Source organism: Dama dama, chromosome 23 (assembly GCF_033118175.1).
Source record: "Dama dama isolate Ldn47 chromosome 23, ASM3311817v1, whole genome shotgun sequence".
In the NCBI taxonomy this organism is placed as follows: domain Eukaryota; kingdom Metazoa; phylum Chordata; class Mammalia; order Artiodactyla; family Cervidae; genus Dama; species Dama dama.
The window spans coordinates 66,095,007-66,110,137 of record NC_083703.1 but is presented as its reverse complement, the minus strand read 5'-3'; the positions used below and the strand labels follow the sequence as shown (position 1 = coordinate 66,110,137).

The 15,131-nt window shown below is 41.1% G+C and overlaps 1 protein-coding gene, 1 non-coding gene and 1 pseudogene across 5 annotated transcripts in view; 2 read left to right on the top strand and 1 right to left on the bottom strand.

The window, feature by feature from the left end:
• The window catches only part of RBL1 (RB transcriptional corepressor like 1), a 60,735-nt gene extending 53,682 nt beyond the window's left edge, over window positions 1–7,053 (top strand). For 3 of the 4 annotated variants that reach the window (XM_061127234.1, XM_061127233.1, XM_061127235.1), the window contains 3 exons: window positions 590–738; window positions 2,954–3,118; window positions 4,624–7,053. In XM_061127234.1, coding sequence (XP_060983217.1) covers window positions 590–738; window positions 2,954–3,118; window positions 4,624–4,794 — 485 coding nt within the window. In that variant the 3' untranslated portion in view covers window positions 4,795–7,053. Of the gene's footprint in view, window positions 1–589; window positions 739–2,953; window positions 3,119–4,623 lie in introns of those variants that run through there. The other variant, XR_009690117.1, reaches the window with a different exon arrangement.
• An 894-nt stretch (window positions 7,054–7,947) lies between these two features.
• TRNAS-ACU (transfer RNA serine (anticodon ACU)) lies at window positions 7,948–8,019 on the bottom strand. Its single transcript has one exon. It is a non-coding gene; the product is annotated as a tRNA-Ser (tRNA).
• Window positions 8,020–12,493: 4,474 nt separating this feature from the next.
• Window positions 12,494–13,564, top strand: LOC133044464 (glucosamine-6-phosphate isomerase 1-like; annotated as a pseudogene).
• Window positions 13,565–15,131: the final 1,567 nt, after the last annotated feature.

Here is a 15,131-nt window from a genome sequence, read left to right as displayed (position 1 = left end):
AGGATGATATCTTTATTCAGCACTAAGTTCCTGTTGTGCCTGAGAAAATAAGGCTTTTTGAATACCTGTCACCTGCCATGTATTTGCAGAAAAGTAAACATAAGCAATTCACCTTGCTTCTTCCTTAACTTTTGAGGATACACTTGACCTTTTAGAGTCTTTCCACCTTTTCCAAAGAGCCAGTAAGAACATCTGCAGGCCCTTTTGTTATCTGAAGCTCAGGTTTTGCCACTGCTACCCATATTCTGAAGCTCAGTTTAGGTAAATTTCAACCCAGAGCTGGTGCCCCTCTGAGAGTCACCAGTGACAGTGGGTTCAAAGGTATGGTTGTGAAAACATTCTTGCTGAAGTGCTATCTAGAGAATAGAGTACCAACTTAAGTTTACATGTTTGTATTTCTCAAGTTTCCAATTTAATTTATCCATAATATAGGTAGATTTCTGAACTTTTCTAAAAATAGTCATTGTCCTACAGAAATATTTAGGTTTATTTGATTTTTTTCACTTTTATATTGTAGAGAGAGTTGTGTTTCAGATTCCCAAATTATAGATTAAGGTACACCTATCACAACACTGAATTCTTTTAACAGACTTGGAAGATGCTACAAAAACACCTGACTGCTCCAGTGGACCAGTGAAAGAGGAAAGAGGTGATCTTATCAAATTTTACAATACAATATATGTAGGAAGAGTGAAGTCATTTGCATTGAAATATGACTTGTCAAATCAGGACCATGTGGTACGTTTTTTATTTTACTATTTTATTAATATCTGTTCTCATAATTGGTTTACTATGAGTTTATTTTGGTAGATAAGTATTTCAAAGTGAAAGCCTTACTGATACATTTTACAGGAGAAAACATGCTAGTAAATAATCAGAGTGATTAAGGTTGTGATAAAACAGACTAGAGAAAATCATGGAGATTTCATCCATGAAATTATGGATGCATATGGGCAAGGACTCAATGGCAATATGGAAAAATGAAAACAGCTCTGGTGGTTTTTTTCCTTGTTTTTGATTTCTGTTGTTATATTTCTGAGAGAAATGTTTTTCTCAAGATAAAGAGAAAAGAAACTAGATAGGCTTGAATTAATAATAGAAACAACACTAAGAAATTTTTATTCCATATCTATATTTGACACTACCAGCAGGCCTTGATAAGTATTATCAGTATATAAGCTGAAGTTGGTTCCCAGAAGAGCAGACTTCAGTTATAAGAAAGAGGAACCAAGTAGAAGCTGCATTCAGGCAGTAGCTATATATGTGTCTGTGTCTCTACATTTCTTTCCTTGTCCCTTTCAAGGAATATGAGCTGACTATCCTCAGAGGCCATGACTACTCATTCTTCTCCCTCAGTTCCACACATTCCCCACCCCCCACCATGTGCTATACTGTGAATATCTCTAACATCAGCTAATTGGGAAAAAAACAACTCTAGTTTTCCTAGCCTCAAGTGAAGATGATGAATGAAATACTAATTAAGGAGTCATCCCCATTTATGCTTGGAATAGAACATTGTATAGATTATTAAAAGTGCAGTTCCTTCTCACTTTATCTCTGAGTCCTTTGCATTTCAGTATAAAGTCTTATACTTTACACTAGTAACTCAGTCAGTAAAAGAATCTCCCTGCAATGCAGAAGACAGGAATTTGGTCCCTGGGTTGGAAAGATCCCCTGGAGAAGGAAATGGCAAGCCACTCCAGTACTCTTGCCTGGGAAATCCAATGGACAGAGGAGCCTGGTGGCTACAGTACTTGGAGTCGAAAGAGTTAGACATGACTTAGTGACTAAACCACTGGGCATAAAGTCTTAACCATTTTATTAAGAGATTTGTTCCTCGTTGGACTCTTCTTGCTGGCCCACAGAATACTGTGCCTCTCTTTTATTCTCTGCGCTACTAATTTGGTTGTGGGTATGTATGTATGGACTCTTAAGACTCTTGAGACACCTTTGGTGATCAAAGGTGCACAGAGATCAAACCAGTCAACCCTAAAGGAAATCAACTCTGAATATTCATTGGAAGGACTGATGCTGAAGCTGAAGCTGTATTAACATTGGCCACCTGATGTGAAGAGCCAGCTTACTGGAAAAGCCCTGGTGCTGCAAAAGATTGAGGGCAAGAGGGGAATGGGGAGACAGGATGAGATGGTTAGCTAGCGTAACTGACTCCATGGACATGAATTTGAGCAAACACCATGAGATAGTGAAGGACAGGAAGCCTGACACTGCAGTCCATGGGGTCATACAGAGTCGGACACAACTTAGCACTTAAACAACAACAATGTGTGTGTGGAGAGAGATCCTTATTGCAAGTATTAGGACAAAAGTTATTCTTTGCCTCACTTTCTGAGCATGGACATGGAAGTTCCTGTGCTCTTGGCTTATTGCTTCTGGTGTCTTACTCAGAATCCTTTAGGATTTCCTAAAAGATCCAGAAAAATAAATTTTAGTTTATCCATTAGTAATTATTGAAAAACAAGGGTTAATGAATCATTTTTTTAATGAATCATTTTTTAATTTTTTTCAGCCATAATAAGTTCTTATGGTATAACTAACTTCTAATTAGGAGATACCAATAATAATAAAAACATGGTGCGGGGGGAAAGTTCCTTCCATGTTGATCCTTCACCCTTACGGGGAGGAGGGGAATGTAGAATAAAAAATGTGGTGGGATTCAAAAAAAGAAAGAAAAACTTTGATCTGATAAAAGCTTTGGTGGTGGTTTATTCACTAAGTTGTGTCTGACTCTTGTGACCCCGTGGACTATAGCCTGCCAGGCTCCTCTGCCCATGGGATTCTCTAGGCAAGAATACTGGAGTGGGTTGCCATTTCCTTCTCCAGGGGATCTTCCTGACCCAGGGATTGAACCCAGTCTCCTGCATTGTAGGCAGACCCTTTACCAACTGAGCTATGAGGGAAGCCCTATAAAAGCTTTACTTTTATGTTATTTCAGATGGAAGCTCCGCCACTCTCTCCTTTTCCACATATTAAGCAACAGCCAGGCTCCCCACGCCGCATTTCCCAGCAGCACTCCATTTATGTGTCCCCACACAAGAATGGGTCTGGCCTTACACCAAGGAGTGCTCTGCTGTATAAATTCAACGGCAGCCCTTCTAAGGTAAGGTGCTCCCAAACTTTACTCCAGAACAGCAATATCCGTGTTAAAAAGTGGATTTCAGATTTCCAGTTAGTAATCTTTAATCTTACCCTATTTATTTTGCAAAGTTGCTGCAAATAAATACAAACTCTTACTATGGCAAGTTTCCTGTGATCAAGAGCAGTGTATCCAGTTGAGGGAGTTTAATCTGTTATGACTGACATGGTATTGGGGGAGTTCGCACCAAGGGCACAGTGTGTCCTTGCTCAGGCACCATCTTGAGAAGGACCAGTAAGGCAGCATGTGCAAGTGGTCAGATATGGGGACACTCTCTAAAGAAAGACCTTGGAAGGGAAAGTTCATTTGGTGGATGTCAACCGGGATAGGGAAAAGTCTGAAAGCAGAGGCCTCTTCTGACTTACACAGACAGCTCTGTGGTCACCTCCATCTGTAGTCCCATTAATGATGATGATCCAATGGGGACATGATTGCTGTTTTCAGGTAATTCAAGGACTATCAAGTAGATGTGTTCATTGTGTCTCCAAAAGCCAGAATGACTACCAACTGGAAGGAGTTGTAGTGGGATAGGTTGTAACTCAGTCCAAATACATGGCAGCTCCTTAACTTACTAGTTTCTTAACTCATGTAGATCCACAAGCATTTGTTACATTCCTGCCATACTTAGCAAACAAAGTTTACTGAGATATACCTCACAGACTTGCATTTCCTCTTCATAGAAGCTGATTTCATATAAAGACTTTTAGAAGAAATTCTTGGATAAAATCAGAAATGGGTTTAATTGAATTCTAAGTCAATAATTTCAGAACCATAAGTCAGAATCTGGGGAGCTTGTTGAACACAGATTCCTGTCCCAGAGACTTACTGAATCACAAAGCTCTAGCAGGCAGATTCCCTAGACAGTGTTGATGCACAGCGTTCAGGAATAACTTCTCGAAGGCTGTTTTACAGTAAGACCAGCAACATTAGCGTCACCTGGGAGCTTGTTAGAAATGCAGAATCTCAGGCCTCACACCAACGCTACTGAATCTGAATCTGCGTATTATCATTCCCCAGATGATTAGTAAGCACATTAAAGTTTGAAAAGCACTGCTTCAGGAAAAAGACCTCAAACTTGATGGAAGTTTGTTTGATTTATCACAATCACCTGGAAGGCTTGATAAACTAGAGATCACTGGGTCCAATACCTAGAATGTCTGATTCAGTCAGTGTAGGGTGAGGCTTGAAAATTTGCATTCCCAATAAGCTCCCAAATGCTCTGCTGCTTGTGGTCTGATGTCCACATTTTAAAAACTATTGCTATAATGTAAATCCAATTTTTAAAATCACCTGAAAAGATTAATTCTAATCACCCTTATTAGGTTGACCTAGATTCAAAAAATAATCTCTTCCTCATTGTTTAGCTTTGGATAGAGAATAAGGGTAGGAAAAAGCAGTTAGCTTAGATCTTTGCTGCTATTTCCCCCCTTTCCCCTTTTACTCACACATATCCTCTATTTTTTGCACAGAGTTTGAAAGATATCAACAACATGATAAGGCAAGGTGAGCAGAGAACCAAGAAGCGAGCAATAGCCATCGATGGTGATGCAGAATCACCTGCCAAACGCCTCTGTCAAGAAAATGATGATGTTTTACTTAAACGACTACAGGATGTTGTCAGTGAAAGAGCAAACCACTAGTGCCCTTCTCATTTCTGTGGTAAAAGCACTTTCAGGATGTTTTGCAGCAAGTTGGGGCTCTGTCTTTCAAAACAATCAACCCTGAAGGTAGTAAACATCACTGAGTTACAAGAAAAGTTACACCAAAGTTAAGTGGATTTTTTTTTTTTTTTTTTTTTACTTTTATCCAAAATGTAGTTGACAAAAAAAAAAATGTAGTTGACAGATGTATTTTGAGTTGGATTGTAAAGGAATGTTTTTAAGTGCACTTAAAAGGGAATGGTTTCAAGTGCAGTTAAAAAGGAATGGTTTTAAGTGCCTTTTAAGCATATTAATAGTCATAGAATTGTTAAAATATTTGTTCTCTGAGTTTTTCAGACAAAGTAAGGGGAAGCCTTTTAATTTTTTTAGCTCACTTTTTAAAAGAATCAAGTGTCCTCTCCTTCTGGGCTTTGTCATAAGAGGGTGAATAATCTATTTTTGGTAGGTATGCTTTGAGATGTTTGTGTTCCCAATTTAATATTGAGTAGGGGTTGGGTTCCATGGCATCTAGGCCAGAGGATGATGTACGAGCCTGTCTCTTACCCAGTGTGCTAACTTCACATCCAGGTACCACTGTGGGTTGTCCAGAGGCTTCTCATGCCCTTCCTCTCCTTGAGCAGAAGCATGTTTTTACTTAAACCCATGCACTACCCACTCCTTGCTTTCCAACCTTAAGCCTTCTTAGCCTGGTGTCACAACCTAATAAAAGAGCTACTTGCTCCTTTTTAAAACTATCATCACTTTATTTTCCAAACCATTAACTTAATTATATATGATTATATCATCTAACTCTCAAGATAGGACACTGCTTCTCAGGCCAGTAGAGTAAGATACAGAAAAGCGTTGTTAGAGACTAAATTTCCTATTAGTGAGGTAATAGCCATGATAATATGTAAGATACTGTTTTTGAGATCATTATAAGATTGATCATTCTCAATGTCTAATTGATTCCTTAAGAATAGTTGAAACCTTTCTCAAAACCATATTAAGACCACCTCATGCCTTATAATTATACTACTCCGACCATGACGTAGCTGCTTATCACCTCCCATCTTTGCTTTCAGTATCATCAGCGTATTATGAGTTTCCCAATAGGGTCTTATCACTGGCCCCTTAAGGGTGTTTTCTAGGGCTCCAAATGCCACTTCACAAAGAATCAGCTGTTCAATATTCACTTTTCTAGTGTGTTTCCAGAATCTGGAAGGACGTGAATAAGCCATTCTTAATTAATTTTGAGAAATTTTATCAAATGTATGTTTTTTAAACTGCAAACCTTATTTTTTTAATACTAAATATTTAACTAGTGAAAAGCGAAACTGGCTCAGTCATGTTCGACTCTTTGCCATCCATGGACTGTAGCCTGCCAGGCTCCTCTGTCCATGGAATTCTGCAGGCAAGAATACTGGGGTGGGTAGTGGTTCCCTTCTCCAGGGGATCTTCCCAACCCAGGGATCGAACCCAAGTCTCCTGCACTGCAGGCGGATTCTTTACTGTCTGAGCCACCAGGGAAGCCCATTTAACTAGTAACCCTGGCTAATTTGAATGAGTCTGAAATTTGGCTATTAACTAATATCAATAATTATGATTATTAGGAATTTTATTTTTAAATTTTAAGAAGAAAAGTGAGTCTGGTCACATTTTACTTTTCTGAAAATTACATCATTTTTTTGTGTAGTATCTACACATGTTACAAGCCAAATAGCATCAAGTCTGTCTTGAATCCTTGTATATATTTTTATGTAGCTATAATTATTGTGTCATTATTAATGTGCAAAATGTAAATGAGCATTTGTGCATTGTCTTTATAAGAAAATCTGGATGTGTTTTTATCAGTTTTCTAGACTGTATATTCATGTACATAAAATGGTTAATAAAATATTGGCATTTTTGTGAGATTACTGGATAAAACCTATACTTGTGCTCTTTTCTATGTGACTGGATGCAGTTGTGCAGCCATCTAGAATCTGTATCTCTAAATATCTGCTTTATATTTTTTAAATGTCTTAGTGTAACTAAATGTAACATTAAAACTTAGTGTAACTTAGTGTAACTAGTTAACATTAAAAGTTAATATTCTCAGTGCTTTCCAGGAGCCAGGAAGAGAAGGGGAGTGAATGACTGATTGACAAGTACAGGGTTTTCTTTTGAGGTGATGGAAATAATTTTATAACTTGATATAGGTGGTGATTGCATACCATTGTAAACTTATTAAATGACAGTGAATTTTACACTTTAAAATAGTTATTTTTATGTTGGGAGAATTTCTCCTCAATTGAAAAATACCTTAGGCACATACAAGAAGCAGAATTATGTCAGGGCCTTGAAATGGATCAAATTACCATACGAATTAAGGAAAAGTCTTCCCTCTTTGAGTGCTTTCAGGTATATTTATTCATTTGAGACTCAAAGCTTTAAAGTTCTTTGCTATTTAAGATATTTTTAATTATTTTTTTAATTATTTATTTAGCCACATTGGGTCTTAGTTTTGATGGCAGGACCTTCACTGGGTCATGCAGGATCTTTGGTTTAGATGCACAGACTCTCCAGTTGGGGCACTTGAGCTCAGTAGGTACTTCCCAGTATATGGGATCTTAGTTCCCTGACTAGGGATTGAACACGAGTCCTCTGCATTGCAAGGCAGATTCTTAACCACTGGGCCATCAGGGAAGTCCCAAGATATTTTTAATTCATTTTTAAAAAATTTTGGCTGTACCAGTCTTCCTTGTGACGAGCAGGGGCTTGGTTGCCCTGCAGCATGTGTGCGTGTATGCTCAGTTGCTCAGTCCTGTCCATCTGACTGTTTGCAACCCCTTGGACTGTAGCCCATCAGGCTCCTGTGTCTGGGATTCTCCAGGCAAAAATACAGGAGTGCGTTGCCATTTCCTTTTCCAGGGGATCTTCCCAACTCGGATCAAACCCATGTCTCCTGCATTGGAAAATGGATTCTTAACCACTGGACCACCAGGGAGGTCCCTCTAATTATGTGGTTGTGAGTGAGTGTGAGTGTGAAGTCACTCAGTCGTGTCCGACTCTTTGCAACCCTATGGACTGTAGCCTGCCAGGCTCCTCCGTCCATGGGATTTTCCAGGCAAGGGTACTGGAGTGGGTTGCCATTTCCTTCTCCAGAGGATCTTCCCCACCCAGGGATCGAACCTGGGTCTCCTGCATAGTAGGCAGACGCTTTACTCTCTGAGCCACCAGGGAAGTAATTATGTGGTTAGATTGTTTAAATTTAAAAAAAAAACAGTTTTTTAAAGATGGTAATATTCCTGCTTGTTTTTGTTTTGTTCCTTACACTACTTTCACTAAATCAACAAACCTAATTGGCTGTTTACTCTATGCCTGGCCCTTTGCTCTGTGCTAGGGATATAAAAGTGATGCAGGCATAGTTCCTGTCCTCAAGGTGTATTTGTAGTCCATTAATATAATGGTGTAAGCATAGTAGTACAGCACTACACAGAGAGGGATGCTGTTAGCACAGAGTGGATGACTCACTCTGCCTGAACAGCTGTGTCAGGGAATCTAAAATCACTCTGTAAGTAGTAGTGTTAGTTGCTCAGTTGTGTCCGACTCTGAGATCCCATGGACTGTAGCCCACCAGGCTCCTCTGTCCATGGGAGTGGATTGCCATTCCCTTCTCCAGAGGATCTTCCCAACCCAGGGATCAAACCTGGGTCTCCTGCATTGCAGGCAAATTCTTTACTATTTGAGCAACAGGGAAGACCAAAATCACTCTAAAGTGGGGGCCAAATGGTAACTTAGTCCTTGAAGTGAAGTCGCTCAGTCGTGTCCGACTCTTTGCGACCCCATGGACTGTAGCCTACCAGGATCCTCAGTCCATGGGATTTTCCAGGCAAGAATACTGGAGTGGATTGCCATTTCCTTCTCCAAATTTAGTCCTTAGGGATGACTAACTGCCAGGGCAGTAGAAGACAGAGAGCACAACCAGTATAAAGTCCCAGAGGCATGAAAGTACTGTAGGTTTAGGAATTGTAGATACTTCAGCGAGGTTGAAAGGAAGTGTACATACTCAAAAGTGCAGTGCAAAGAGGGCTAGAAAGGGGCCTTTCTTACTTGGGCTCTAAGGCAGGTTAGAGAGCTCAGGCTTGGTCATTTCCAATGGTTCTCAACATTGACTGCAGCTGGGGAGTTTTAAAAAATACATCGGTGAATGGGCTTCTCCCCCCAGAGGTTTCTGATTTAATTGGTTTGGGGAACAACCTAGCTTTAGAATTTTTAAATACTCCCTAGGTGAGTCCAAAATCACTGCCATTGGTGACTGCAGCCATGAAACGCTTGCACCTTGGAAGAAAAGCTATGACCAACCTAAATAGCATGTTAAAAAGCAGAGACATCACTTTGCCCACAAAGGTCTGTATAGTCAAAGCTATGGATTTTCCAGTAGTCATGTACAGATGTGAGAGTTGGACCATAAAGAACGCTGAGCACCAAAGAACCTATCCTTTCAAACTGTGGTGCTGGAGAAGACTCTGAGAGTCCCTTGGACTACAAGGAGATCGAACCAGTCAATCCTAAAGGAAATCAACCCTGAATATTCATTGGAAGGATTGATACTGAAGCTGAAGTTCCAATACACTGGCCACCTGATGTGAAGAGCCAACTTAGTGGAAAAGATCCTAATGCTGGGAAAGATTGAGGGCAAGAGGAGAAGGGGGTGACAGAGGATTAGCTGGTTGGATGGCATCACCGACTCAATGGATGTGAGTTTGAGCAAGCCCCAGGAGATGGTGAAGGACAGGGAAGCCTGGCATACAACAATCTGTGGGGTTGCAAAGAGTTGGACATGACTTAGCAACTGAACAACAACAGGTGAGTACCTAAGGTGAGAACCACTGGTATATAGGTCAAGGGGGGGCCACTAAAGTGTGTTTTTTTTGTTTCTAGTATTTATTTAATTTAGACTGTGCTGGGTCTTGGTTGCAGGGCTTCCCAAGTGCAGTGGAAAAGAATCCACCTGCCAGTGCAGGAGATGCAGGTTCAGTCCCTGGGTTGGGAAGATCCTCTGGAGAAGGAAATGGCAACCCGCTTCAGTATCCTTGCCAGGAAAATTCCATGGACAGAGGAGCCTGGTGAGCTACAGTCCATGGTGTTGCAGAGTCAGACATGACTGAGCTTGCACACAAGGTGGGGGGGGGGGGGGGGGGCTGGGGGGGGGCAGTCTTAGTTGCAGCACATGGGCTCTTCTATCTTTGTTGTGATCTGTGGGACCCAGCATGAGAACTCTTAGGCGCGGCATGTAGGATCTAGATCCCTGGCTAGAGATTGAACATAGGCCCCCTGCTTTGGGAGCATGGAGTCTTAGCCTCTGGACCACCCGGAAAGTCCCAAAGTGGTTTTTTAATTTTACGTGGATAATGATAAAATCTGATGTTTATTTTAGAGCAGCAGTTCCCTAACTTGCCCAAAGATAAGGATTACCTGAGACACTTGACTCCTAGGCCCCACCCTTGACCAAAGGAATGAAATCTTCAGGAATTTTGTTAATCTCTGTTTCAAGTGATATTTAACCTCAAGCAAGTCAGAGACGTTTCTAGCAGTGTTTCTCAAATTTTAAGAGCATAGGAATCACCAGGATTGTTAATCTTGTTAAAAATGCAGTCTGGGGGAAAAAAAAAAATGCAGTCTGGTGTTGGGTCTGAGATTTTGCTTTTCTAACCAGCTCTTACCTAACACCAGTGCTGCTAGGCCAAAGACTGTGCTTTGAACAGCAAGTTTTAGAAATCTGGAAGCTATGTGGAGGACTGATTAGAGGATGTTTAGCCTGATGAGAGACAGTTAGTCATTTTTAACTTGGTTAATTTTACCACCTCCAGGGACATTGACAATGACATCTTTGCATTTTGGGTTGTCACAACTGGGCATGGGAGGTGGTGCCCAGTAGGTAGCTAGCAGACAGAAGCCAGAGATGCTGCTAAACATCCTCCACTGTACTGGGCAGGCTCACAACAAAGAATTATCCAGCCCTAGTATCAGTTGTGCCAATCCCTGAATGAAGTGAACTTTTACCTGGGCAAGAAGAGCTCTGTGTTTCAATGTCCTAGTAGTGGAGATAGAAAAGAAACCACCAAGGGTTACCCAACTGAGCAGGTATGGAGTCCTAGTCAGTGATGGCTTTATAAAGAAGATGACTTTCCAGGAAGGATTCATGGTAATAGATTCCAGGTAGGGTACTAATACACACGAGGGATTATTTAGTGTTGATGATAGATCCTTAATATGTTGAAGAAAATGTTCCTGAGGTTTCAGATTCTACCTATGTCAGTGGTTCCATCAAATTTTCCCATGGTAAGAATCACCTTTGCGGGTTTATTAACTATGCAGATTTAAAGTGTAGTACACACACACACACACACAAAAATAAAGTGTAGTACACAAACAGCTTTGTTAAGCATCCCAGGCTATTATTCTTACCCAGGAAGCTCAGAAGGTACCTGTCTAGTAATCAGGAATACAGAGATCTGGGTGCAAACATCTGCCCTGGCACTGTCTCACCAAACCAAGTGGAACTTAACTGCTTACTCACCTCAGTTTGGTCACCATCACTTTAGGAAATAATTAATTATGGAAAATAACATTCATTGTAGAAAACTTAGATTATACATAAGCAAAAAAATAAAAACTGTATTCCCACCAACCAGAGGTCATCTTTTCAAATTTAAAAAACATGTATTATGTTTTTTCACTTGAGGAAATTGTGTAAATCTTGTTTTATACTATGTTGAATTTTTTTCCAGCTCATCGAGGAAATGAGCTCATACCTCATTTCCAGCTCATACCTCATTGAGGCATAATTTACATAGAATAAAATATACCCATCTTAAGTGTATAGTTTGGTGAATTTTAGTAATTATGTATGATTCTATAACTACCACCACAGTCTTCATCTTACTGTGCTTTGCTTTATTGCTCTTCACAGATAATTGCTTTTTTTTTTTTTTTTAACTGAAAGTTTGTGGCAACTCTGCATCAAGCAAGTCTTTTGGACTTTGCAACAGTATTTGCTCCTTTCGAATTAGAGTTTTCATCTTTTCCAGATATATGCCCAGGAGTGGGATTGCTGGATCACATGGCAACTCTATTTTTAGTTTTTTAAGGAACCTCCATATTGTTTTCCATAATGACTGTGCTTGCAGTGACCTCTTTTTTTTTTTTGCAGTGACCTCTTGATGTGAATCTTCCTAGACTTTTTTCAGTGAATGTATTATATATTTTTAAAGTATTAGTAAAAATGGATCATATATGTAATTTCATATATCCTTTTTGGTGGTGGTGGTTTAGTTGCTAAGTCGTGTCCGACTTGCAACCCCATGGACCTGCCAGTCTCCTCAGTCCATGGGATTCTCCAGGCAAGAATACTGCAGTGGGTTGCCATTTCCTTCTCCAGGGGATCTTCCCAACCCAGGAATCAAACCCAGGTCTCCTGCATTGCAGGCAGATTGTTTACCTACTGAGCCATGAGGGAAGACTATATCCTTTTTGCGATGTCTAAATTTTACCTCTCTGACAGTATTAATGTTTGTGTTCCAAAGGATTTTTTTTTTTTTTAGTATTTGTTTGACTGTATCGAATCTTAGTAGCGGCACATAGGATTTTCATTGTGTTATGCAAGATCTTTTCACTGTGATGCACGGATTCTTTACTTGTGGTGTGTGGGCTCCAGAGCAGGCAGCCAGTGAATTACTTATGTTATCATTAAACAAGGAAAGATTAGCACAGTCACTGCAGCCACTGCGGGAGGTTTCCTCGACAAGATGAAGCACAACATTCGGGACCACTATTCTCAGGCCAGTGAATACTCAGCCAAATATATCAGGAATTGCATCACCCAGTTTAGTGCAAGACCAGACAAATACTTTACACTGGGGCTCCCCTCTGGGAGCACCCCCACTTGGCTGCTACAAGAAGCTGATTGAGTACTGTAAGAATGAAGACCTGTCCTTCCAATATGGAAGACTTTCAACATGGATGAGTGTGTGGGCCTTCCTTGAGACCACTGAGAGAGTTACCAGTCCTTCATGTGGGACTCCTTCCTCAAACACATTGACATCCACCCAGAAGACACCCAAATTCTGGATGGGAATGCAGCTGGCCTACAGGCTGAGCATGAAGAGATGATCAAGGCTGCAGGTCTGTTTGTTGGAGGCATGGGCCTTGATGAACACATTGCCTTTTACAAGTCAGGCTCCAGTCTGTTGTCCAGGACCCATGTGAAGATGCTGGCCACGGACACTATACTGGCCAGTGCTTGGTTCTTCAGTGGTAATCTCACCAAGGTGCCCACCATGGCCCTGACAGTGGGCATGGGCACTGACTGTCATGGGTGCTAGAGAGGTGGTGATCCTCATCTCAGGGGCTCACAAGGTGTTTGCTCTGCCATCGAAGAGGGAGTGAATTATATGTGGACCGCGTTTGTCTTCCTACAGCATCCCCACATGGTGCTCATGTGTGATGAGGATGCCACCCTGGAGTTGAAAGTGAAGATTGTCAAGTATTTCAGAGATTTAAAGCTTGTTCATACCAAGTTGATGACCCCTGTGCAATATCAAAGAGAAAGAAATAGAGAAAAGCCAGCCTTTTAAGAAGCCATACACTGATTAGCTGCTGCTACTTGTAGTCTCAAGGACCTCACTGGGACAGGTGGGTCTCTCTGAAGATTGTCTTTAGGAAGACAGAATTCTTCATCTTTAATCTAGTATGGTTACTAGCTAAATGGGTGAACTTGTTCTTAGTGGTGCAGTGTGGAGTCCAGTCATGGAATTCAGCTAATTTATAATTTAATAAAAAAAAAAAATCACTACATAATTTTGATGTTTGCCCCACAGATTCGGGGTTTTTAACTTTTTATTGTGCCTCTAACACTGTTCATGTGTACAGTATACTCCCGTCAGGAATTTCTATCATTACATGCACTGATTCTCAATTGAGAGGGAGTTTGGGGCTTATGTGTATTGGAGAAAACCTCTTTGGAAAGTCTTAAGAGCTTGTCTTGGGTAGCCCTGCCCCTTGTTTTAGAATCATTGTTCCGGATTAAGGAACAAACTCAATGTCTAAAATCAGTGTAAGGCAGCAGTCCCTTTAGTCAGTAACATGTGCCATGGGAAGAAAACTCTCCCTCACTGTTTTTCCCCAGCTAGGAAAACTTTGCCCAGCTGTTTTTTTCTGCTCTCTCAGTTGGCCTTTCCATGAACTCAGAGGCCTCCTTGAGAGAGGATTCGGGTGGGTGGGACTAAAGAGAAGGCTTTTGCCTATGAACTCAGTGCCTCAAGGGGCCCAGCTTCATCAGACTCCTATCCCTCGGGGACGCTCTAGCACCAGGAGAAGGGCAGAGACCCTGTGTTTTGTTCCAAGGTCTCACTGTAGCGCCTCTCTTATATACACTCATTCGTAGGTAGGAAGTTCATGGGGGCAACAGACACAACCAATATTCAGTGTTATGTTGAGCCAGGGGTATGGGGTCAGGGGAAATAGCTTAATTATGAGTTTAGAAACAATACCAGAGAGATGTGTTTTCTGTGTCCCTAAGAGTTGAGTGCCAAGAAATATATCAAGTGCTTCTACAGTTGTCTAATATCCTTTCTCCACTTAAAATGTTCTGCCCTTCTAACCTCCCAGGTCTGTGTGGTGTGGTCTGATGTTCCCAAAACATCAGGAAGTACACTTTTGCCCCATTACCCTTCACTCGTTGTTCACAGGATGAGTCTATATTCCCTCTTACGCCTCGATGGCCTGGAAGCTGCCTCCTCCTCCTTCCAGTGTTTGTGCCTGTTTGAAGTCGCTCCTGCCTCTATTTCTGGAACGGTCGTTCAGAGCCTGGCTCAGGCCTGTCTTTAACTGCTGTGTTTGGTACCAGCATTTCATTTTCAGCTTTTATACGTGATTGTGCTATCGTTCTGGTTTTTTGTTTGTTTCATTTTTTAAGTTTATTGTTATAGATTTATTTATTTTTGGCTGCACTGGGTCTTCGTTGCTGCATGTGGGCTTTCTCTAGTTGAGTCGAGCGGGGTCTTCTCACTGCGGGGGCTTCTGTGGTGGAGCACAGGCTCTAGGGCATTCAGGCTTCAGTAGTTGCAGCTCTCAGGCTCTAGAGCACAGGCTCAGTTGTGGCGCATGGGCTAAGTTGCCCTACAGTATGTGGAATCTTCTTCAACCAAGAATCGAACTCATGTCCCCTGCATTGGCAGATGGATTCTTAACCACTGGACCACCAGGGAAGTCCTGTCATTGTGTCTTAACCTAATGAATCAATGGACTTGTTTTACAGTGTGATATTTTCTATTAAATCTAGTACTTTCAAG